We start from the raw sequence: 9,870 nt of genomic DNA, 5'->3' as shown, positions 1-9,870 counted from the left end.
GAAATTCGTGTGGAGAGGTGAAATTTGATCTAGTGACCGGTGAATCACTATATTAAGTGAGATAGAAGAGAGTGAAATTCGTGTGAGGTCTTTTCTTACATTAGGGTCAGTCCTATGCGCACCTTCACTTGCGGATGAGGTCTTTTCTTACATTAGGGTCAGTCCTATGCGCACCTTTACTTGCGGATGAGGTTAGTCCCGGCCTCAAATTTCATAATCTCAAGACTCAGTTAACTTTGATTTGCGACTGAGAATGAGTTGAAGGGAAAGTCCGTAGACCTAGCCCAGACCTTAAACTATTTCCTTGATGCTTTATCTTTTTTATTTTGTTTGTATAAGTTTGAAAATTTTATAAACTTATCTATACATATTAGTGATAATACATACATTTAAGAAATAGTTTCAAGCTTCAAAGATCATTTACGATTGATTGCTTTGTTAATTTAATGTTCATCAATTCAACCTGGATCCTTTGTAAAATAAAGAATAAGAAAAGTAAGATAAAAAATGATAAAAGATAAATATAGTATTTTCCACTAAATATGTTAGATTAATTCATACAAATATTGTTATAAGTAAAAATTAAAGTTCATATATATCAAGGAATTAAGATTCATAGCTAAATGGTTACTAAAGCTCATATTTGAGTTTGACATGGATTATTTATAACATATATATTATGGAATTAAGTAACGATCTCTCCCTTCATAGCCAGGGAAAGAGGGGAAAGAGAAGCACCTGATTGAATAGTGACTCCAGGCATACAAACGGCTCTCGTCCCAACAAACCCACCTTTCTCAACCCTAATTCTTCCATACTTTACTTTCCCACTTTCACCTTCATATATATGACCAAACAACAAAGCTTCTCTTTCAACCGACCCTTTTGCACCAACTTCCACCATTTCTGGGTTCAACAAAGCTCCCATGCTATCCACGAATGCCCCTTCTTCCCACCCTATCTTTGAACCCATCGTCTTCATCCATATCCCAAACAAGAAAGACCCACTCGTCATTTCCATGAAATATTCCCCTACTAGCGTCCTCGTTGCCTGCCATACTGTATCCATTTGGATTCTCTTGCTCCAGATCATCAGCGTTTGTCCATCTCTGTTTCTACCCACCAAAACCCATTTCGCTAATACGCATCCTATTGAAGCTAAAACCCCCGAGCTTACCCAAAACATAGCCAGGATCACCAATTGTAAAGGGACATTCTCCTCTTCCTTTTTCATGTAAATTACCCATTTTAAAGGGTAGAACATTACTAGACCCATAACAAGATAAGGGACTATTGTTTGCATTAAAGGCTGAATGGAAATTGACCATAACGTTTCCCACCCGGTTCTTGCTAGCGTTATCTTGTTTTTCACAAATGTCGCAGCAGCAGCAGCCATCATAGGACACCCAGAAAGGTCGAGTTTAACGTCTGATTGATCCAAGAAGATCTTCCATGACTCTGGAATGGGCTTCCTGTTGCGTAAGTGTTGGCAGATCGCGTACACCAGCGACCTTCCGTGATCCATAGAAGCACTCTGGTTGCAGGAATTAGCCCTGATGATATCGAGTTCGTGACAACGGAGAAAAGGATTGAATTCCAACTGATCCGATTCTTCTTTCGTTAGTGTTTGATCGAGAGTGATCTCTCCAACTTCAATATACGGAAATTCAGATTCATCCCATGGTTTAGTGCAGTCGAGTGCAATTTCGCGATCCTTTTCCTCCTCAGGGACATCCCGGATTTGCAGTTGGAGGATGAACCGCACTTTTTCAGGAGACTCGACACGACGACGGAAATCCTCGTCCAGAAAAAGAAGCGGACGAGTGTCGTTCTTGTCTCTAGGAATTGCGCCTGTTTCTGGAGGTAGCACTCCTCTCGGTTCTACCTTACCGGAGTCCTCGCCGATAGTTTCATCGAAAGGTCTTATCTTGAATTTGACGTACATTTCCCGTTCAGTCTCGAACCTAAACAGTCTGCAAATGTTGGAGTAATAATGCAGATCGGCGTATGAATCGGCTCGTCGGAGGGAATCCCACATTGCTTCCCGGACATGTGGAGCGTGTTTTACATGCTCTTCTCGTGCAGACGCTCCGCATACGAGCCACGTCGCGAAATCCCCTATTGTACGAGCGTGAAACGCCTTTCCAGTTTTTAGAGTCAAATCGAGAATTGGATTTTGATGACCCATTTCGTCTGTTGAAAGAATCCTGATAGCTGCACCGCGTGGATCTAGTCTTGCATCGTCGTCTGAACTGAGGCAGTTACTGTGTCTGATAACAACGGGATAGTTCTTTCCTGGGCTAAAGATTTTATGATCTGGTAAACCTGGGATGTTTGGGAAAATCTTTAGAACACCCTTTCCAGCAGCACCGATTCTATGGAAATACCTCGACTTGACCTTGAGAGTTGTCGAGGCTAAATTTGCAGCTAGATTTCCAAGAACCTTCTTATACTTCATGTCCATCTCCTCTATTCTTTCGTCCAAAGTGTGCATGATGTTCTTCACCATGACCGGAGTTTTGGAACCAACGAAAACGCCACCTTCTAGAAGCCGAGAGTTTATAGGAGCAATCGAAAGTGCGCCTAGTATGACATCGTTCTGAATAACAGAACCGGGCATGATTGTTCCTTGACTTCCAACAACTGAGTTAGTCTGCACGTCAATTTTTCCATACACAAATCCATTAGAAGAATAGAATCCTGGAATAATTCGACTAAAATCACCTAGGTGGACACCGTCTCCGATTGAGATCAGTTCTGGATTAGAAACCGGGTTGATGGCTCTAATAGAACAGTGTTGGCCAATTTTCGCCCCAAAAAGACGAAGGTAGAAGCAAAAAGCTTCTGTACCGGAGAGGAACTTGCCAAATTTTTGGTGACATGCAATGATAATTCTGTTTCTAAGCCAATTAGCAACACTATTCCTCTTCTTTCTTTGTGATTTGGCTAAAATAAAACTTAGAAAGCTGGTGAGGAAACTAAGGAGGAGGCCATGAACAAAGTAAGAAACAGATAGGCCCACGGCAAAGTTAATTGCACTGGATGGGGGATTCTTCACCAAAGTTCCGTATGACACGATACCAAATGGAAGCCAGTGAAAGGCTCCAATCAAACATACAGGGCCAAAGTATTCCAGAGAAAATGGTTCCTTAAATAGCCATAAATACAGGAAGTATGTGATTGCTGCAGATAACGTGCTGAGGAAAGGGATTATATAGATCCCGATGAAATGGTAAGCAATTACATGACTCTCATCAATCATGTCTACTTCAGTTTTTATCATTCCTCCCTGCAACCACAACATGTAAGGCATGTTATAATCTACTTTTAATTTCCGAGATGTTAACATCTATTTGCATAAGTATTTAAAGAGAGTGATTGATAGGAATAACTCACATTTTCAACTATATTGGGCACAACAGGACTAGACATAGTCTGTAGAGGGAGTACCTCAGCTCTGTCTCCTACAATGCTTCCTTGTCGAATAACAGCATAAGGGCCCACTGATGAATTTTGGCCAATTCTGATTGGGTGGAAACTCAATACTCCATTTTTAACCTGGTGGCCTTGAATTAGAGCTCCTTCAGCAATTACAGCTCCATCCCCAATGGAAACCAGAGATGGGTCTGTGATGTCAACAGTGTCTAGCAAAACTGAGGATCCAATGTTAGCTCCAAGCATCTCAAACCAATATTTCAGGAAAACCGTTCCTCTTAAATGAACAGCTAGAACTTTTGAGCTAATATCTTGAACCTTGTAAAGCGCCCACCACTTAACAAATTTGACGGACCAAATGGTAACTTCTGGATCTTGGGTGTAATTTGGTTGTAGGAATGAACTCCCGAATAAAGAAATAGATATGGATGTGTAGATTATGCACATTATCCACGCAAGTGGAGCAAACGCCACAGGAATGAAGTAATCAAGCCATGTAATTCTACTAGTGAATATGCTGGAATATGATATCATGGATGTAAAGGTGGAAATTGATAGATATGCAGGAAACATCAATATCAAGGAAATGTATGTCAATGCCAGAAGTTGAAGAAACCATATCACTAACTTTCGGGAAAATGTGGCTTCCGAGGTTATGCTTCCCTTGACCTCGGGAATTGATGACAGTTGGCTTTCAAAATGAGGTCTAGACTTCTTTAGAAGTGCTTCTGCAAAACAGGCTAGATCCTCAATGCAGGTTGCCGTAAAGATGTCAATAGCACCGACAGGTACTCCAAGAAACACAGAGAGCTTCTGAGCTGCTCGAACCACACCGATAGAATCGATCCCGTACGATACTAGACTCTCGGTTATAGAAATGTTGGAAACCGGAATACTCGTCTGCTCAAAAAGAAGTCCCTTCAAGAAATCAATGATTTCTTTCTTGTGAATATTGCCAGTTGTGGGAGTTTTGGATCCTTGTCTAGTAATGTGAACAGGCAATTCTTGAAGACTCGGTTGTTGTATCACACTCAATGTTCCTTTAGTAAAATTATTGAGACACTCAAACCTCTTGATTTTCCCTGAGGTAGTTTTAGAAATGGTTCTTGGTTTAACCAACACTATGGAAGCAATTGTGACGCCATGTTCTTCTGCAACATGAGCATGAATGCGTTCGATAACTTCTCTTGGGACGGGCTTTTCTTCTCTAACTTCTGCAATAACAACCAACCCAACAGTATCGGAATTCTCAGGATGGGATAAGCCTTTTGCTAAGAGAATTTCCTCTGGAACTCCAATTACTGCACAACAGCCAGGACGGAGAAATTCAGACGAATTCTCAACGGTTTTCTCTACGTCTGATGGGTAAATATTTCTGCCCCCAACAATCACGAGATCCTTTATTCTACCAGTTACAAATAGTTTACCATCGATAACCCATCCTAGATCGCCAGTTCTAGTGTACTTTCTCCCATGTTGCTCTTGAAGCTCATTTCTGAAAATTTTCTTACTGATATCTTCCCTGCCCCAATACCCAATTCCTGCACTTGGACTACAAATCCAAATTTCACCTTCTTTTCCAGCCTCTTTGTGTTCATTTCCTGTTTCCGAATCAACAATACGAATATCCACATCTGGGTCATTTGAATTTACATATCCACAACAGATCCTTCTTTGCCAGTCTTGATATATTGGCTTTCCTTCTCCAAATGCACTACTCACATATACGCAGTTCTCAGCCAAGCCATAACCGGGAGCTATTACTTCTTGACAAAGACCTAAAGGCTGAGTCAACTCAATGAACCTTTTCAAGGTTTTGACCCTTATTGGTTCTGCCGCAACCATAAGGAAAGCCATGGAGGAGAGATCAAAACTGAGCTGTTTATCTTTGGCTGCTGACTCAAGTCTTCGAACGATGAGTTCAAAAGCAAAATTGGGGCCTGCACTATGTGTCGCCCTATATTTGCTCATGGCATGTAGCCAAAGTAATGGATTCTTGATGAATGTCATTGGAGAAAAGAGTATTGAAGATCCACCACTGACCAGAGCTGTAAAGAGTCCTCCAATTAAACCCATGTCATGATACTGAGGTAACCAGCTCACTAGCACGGTCCTTGATGTGCTTCTATAGCTCTTCCTCATCAACTTCACGTTATGAATAAGACCACCATGTGTTATCACAACACCTTTTGCGTCACCAGTTGAACCTGATGTGAACTGGAGAAAGCACAGATCGTTTGGCAATGGCTCAAGCAGTTCATTCATAACCACAACGCATCTGTTTGAGTCACTTTTGGAATTCTTGATCCAAGAGTCAGTATGTAACCACGGCAAAGTAAGCCAATGAGGGGAGCACTTACCCCTCCCTGCCATTAATATGGTGTTCTTAAATGAAGCTGCTCGAACTGATGTATGATAGCTAAAAGTCGACAGAATGGCGACTGCATTGCATTCTTTGGCAATATTCTCAATATGGAGAAGAGCTTGTCCCCCTCTTTGCATTGGATCAGGAGGAATAGCCGGTACTGGTATGACTCTAGCTCTAAGGCACCCAAAAAATGCATCAATGAAGTCAAGTCCCGGCATATATATCAAAAGAACCCGATCTCCAGATTTGATAACAGGCTTTTGGCTCATTAAGATCTTGGAAGCAATGTAAGATGCATTTGCATGAAGCTCCATGTAAGTTCTCTTGCATACTATTTCTCCTTTATCATTAATCCAAGAATATAAAGTATTTCTTTTAGTAAGATCGAATGTTCCCCAGTGTTTCAGATACCCATCCACAGAGGAAAGATTTGGGAACTCAATTCCTGGTAGTTCATCCAATTGCTTAGATAACCAATCATGGTTATTCCTAATCATTGGGAACAATCTCTGCATAATGATGTAGTAGTTCTGAGAATTAGTAAAACTAATATTGTCTTGATTAACTAAAAGTTCTTGTTCTTGTTCTTGTGTTTCTTACCTTGATATAAGGAAAACTTGGAAAAGGGTTGTTATTTGCAAAGTGCTTGCACACGAGAGCCATGGAATATGATGAATTTCTTTCTGTTAGTTCAAACGCCATGAGTCCACCTACATAGTAAGTGTTGTTTTGTCCCTGTAATTGCTGTTCTAGTTTGTCATAGAATCCTTCCTTCATATCTGCAGTTTTGAATATCAAGATGATCATATGAGCAAACACTTAAACGTGTGCACTAAAAAAGTGATGGCTATTGATCAAATCAATGGTTATGTACCTTGACTGCTGACATGGGGAAAGTACTTAAACCGACGTTGTAAGATCACTTCCTCGACTTCACCCCCCATCCGCTTAGCCGCGTTCTTTGCAAGTTCGGCGACTTTTGATCCGCTAATGTCGGCGGAGTTACCATAAGACCAGAATAAAAAAACGTCTGTGTCTGCATAGAATCTCTGCATGGCAACAGGATTTCCTATGGTGGCAGGATCATCCATAAACTCTCCAAAGTAGTAAAACCCCATTGGAATGTGCTCGAGTCCGTTTATCTTCAGCACGGTTGTGTAATAATCAATTGTTTGTACTTTACTGAACAATTCGATCTCGAGTTCGGTCATGTCCATTAGCTGAGAACCATTTTCTGCATAATGTGAATTTGTTTAGAGTCGTGACACACATGAATATGGAAAGAGATTTTGTCTTGTAAAATGTTAACAAACCTGTGGGGGTTGAAGCAGGTGATCTGTACGTTTGCTGATTGTTAAATGGGAAAGCACCTGAAATGATGAGTTGATCAAATTCCATGGATTGGATTTCTCCTGTTTGGCAATCTCTACAGTCGATGGTGATGTTAGTTGTTCCTCCTCGTTTGACACGTAGAACTTCCGTACTGCAATGGACGTTGATCGGTAAGGATTGGCTGAGTTTATTCCAAAGGCTGGCGTAACCTCCGACGAAGCGTCGGACCTTTCCGGCCATGGAAGTTCTAGTGAACTCATGGACATAAGCATAGGGCATATCGTGTACATATCCATAGCCAGAAGCAGTATATCCATAGGAGACGGATTTGGGAACCGATGAGAAGCCATGAGCGTGGAGGAATTGAGGAGTTTGATCGGAAGCTAGGTCACTCAGAGCATGTATTCCAACTCTGCCTGAGCTTTTTGTTTCATCCTATTCATCAACAAATATGGATGTAATCATGTAAATCATGTAATAAATAATACAAATTATAGAGTTTATAATATGTTATAAATTCTAAGGATTAGAAGTTGTATACATTATTATTATTATTATTTTAATTAAATGATAAGAAATTGTATAAGCGTTATATCTTTTATAATTTTTTATATGTATTTGAATTTTTTATAATATTAATATTTTCTTAAATTTATTGAACTTGTCATTTACCTATTCTAATTGATTAAATTTTAATATATATAAATTAATTATAATATAAATTTTTCTATGAATTATATTTATCTATTTTAAATGTTACTATGAGTAGAAACATAAATATAAAACCAATAATATTATTTATGATTTAATTAAATTTTGAAAAACTAGTAATAATTAACTATTATATGTATAAGTATATTTTTTTAATAATGAATTATAATATTAAAATTATTTATATTTATATTTGGTTATATATTATATATATATATATATATAATGTTGAAAATAAATATACATATTTAATATATTATATAATAATATTAATAAAAAGTATAATAAAAATAAAAAATTAAGATATATATTTTTTATTTTACTAGTTATATTTTAAGTTTTATTTCATAAATATAATTATTTTGTATTATTATTAATAAAAATAATATAATTTTAAATATTTTATTAACATATATTGTGACATTGAACTTAGTTAGGCTCGATCGGATGCGTGCAAACTATTTTGTTAAATAGAGACACAACCTATACTCTACTGGTCTCAAATTTTAAATATAAGTATATTAATCTATTATATATTATTAATCAATTAATATATCCTATTTTAGACATTCCCCTCTCTTTCTATTATCCCATATTTATTCATAAACCTCTCTATATTTTTATACTTATTTTTTTAAAATTTATCTCAACTTATGAAAAGTAAAAATTATTTTTAAAGTTACATTTTTACTGTCATTATACTTATTTTTTATACATTTTACTTTAATCTTATATTTATCCTCAATAGTTACATATTCTTCATTTTATATCTCTCTAAAACAAAAACAATTATCGGACATCTAGAACAAAAAAAAAAAAAAAACAACTCGTCTGTATATTTTTTAAATATATGATTTAGTTAAATAATCTTATTTCATGTCTTAATTTAATTGTTAATTTATTATTTACTTTATTTTAAAATTTAGTTTATAAACTAATATTTTATATAATAGTTATTATAATTATATAATTAATTTGTATGTATATATTTCTTCTTTTTTTTTGTTAAAGTTTATAATTATTTTAATATTTGTTTATATATTTGGGTATTTCCATTCTCCTACACTGGTTTGGCCGGCCATGACTATAGTAAAAGTTTTGTATATAAGGATTAGTTAAAAAATGATCGATATTATTTTTGAAACAATTAAAATATGTATATATAAAGGGGATAGAAAAATGGAAAAATCATTTATAAATCTTAGAGATGATATTTATCATATATATATATATAAAGAAATCTCAAGTGTTTAGAATGGATTAAACTTACTTGAAGCTTCAAAGTCAATGAAATGATGGAGACGTAATCATGAACCAGCTTCAAATCCTCAAACTTTCCTGTGGAGCTATCAATGACGGCAAACTTATGTGAATCCATCTCTTCCGTTTTTGCCCCGACTTCTTTTGCCAAATGAAATACGCAACGCCCACTATTCGCTGCTAGAACTTGTCCTCCCAAGTCATATACTCGTCCTATAAATAAAATGTAAAAAATGAAAACTCAATTAATTAATCAAAATATTTTATGCGACGAATGATCGAGTTATGAGTTATGCATGCCGTACCTTGAAAATTGAGAGACTCGCACATACCCCCTACATCGGGGTTCTTCTCTAGAAGTGTCACATGGACATAGCCGAGCCTTATAAGGGCATAAGCAGCTGATAAACCGCTTGGACCGGCTCCAACAATTGCGATCCGAGTGTTCAAAGACAAGGTTGGGTGTAGCTTTGAGAACTGATCATCAATGGAATTTTCAACCTCCATCTTAAGATTTAATTATTTGTTACTTATCTATCCAATAATCAACACACTAAACACAAGGAAATAGATCAATGCATAAAATATGATGTTAGGAATGATTCATGAATACAACTTGGATGAGGAACTATATATAGATATATATTAGGACTTGTTTGGTATAGGATATTTTGAGTTTTTTTTAAATAAAAAAATAAAATGACTAAGAGATTCCTTAACATTTCACGTTTTAAAATATTATAAAGAATATTGTTTATTCAAGA

General features: G+C 36.8%; 1 protein-coding gene across 1 annotated transcript; it reads right to left on the bottom strand.

Annotated features, from left to right (window-relative positions):
* Positions 1–593: 593 nt before the first annotated feature.
* On the bottom strand, positions 594–9,628 carry LOC124923793. The gene is made up of 7 exons (XM_047463767.1): positions 9,412–9,628; positions 9,117–9,319; positions 7,117–7,570; positions 6,678–7,037; positions 6,404–6,582; positions 3,397–6,312; positions 594–3,289 (listed from the first exon to the last, which is right to left on the bottom strand). Exons 1-7 carry the CDS (start codon positions 9,611–9,613, stop codon positions 686–688), a joined length of 6,918 nt encoding a protein of 2,305 aa, XP_047319723.1. The 5' UTR covers positions 9,614–9,628; the 3' UTR covers positions 594–685.
* Positions 9,629–9,870: the final 242 nt, after the last annotated feature.

Source organism: Impatiens glandulifera, chromosome 2 (genome assembly GCF_907164915.1).
Source record: "Impatiens glandulifera chromosome 2, dImpGla2.1, whole genome shotgun sequence".
NCBI classification, from domain to species: Eukaryota; Viridiplantae; Streptophyta; class Magnoliopsida; order Ericales; family Balsaminaceae; genus Impatiens; species Impatiens glandulifera.
Note: the sequence above shows the minus strand (reverse complement) of the source record. Positions and strands in the feature narration are given on the sequence as shown.

What these genes read in the sequence shown, in the direction of transcription:
- LOC124923793 (XM_047463767.1), bottom strand. Translation starts at nt 9,613, where the DNA reads ATGGAGGTTGAAAATTCCATTGATGATCAGTTCTCAAAGCTACACCCA. An exon ending in TCCCCATGTCAGCAGTCAAG is followed by an intron (nt 6,583 to 6,677) that starts GTACATAACCAT and finishes TCAAAACTGCAG; the next exon opens with ATATGAAGGAAGGATTCTAT. An exon ending in TGCCCAATATAGTTGAAAAT is followed by an intron (nt 3,290 to 3,396) that starts GTGAGTTATTCC and finishes TTGTGGTTGCAG; the next exon opens with GGAGGAATGATAAAAACTGA.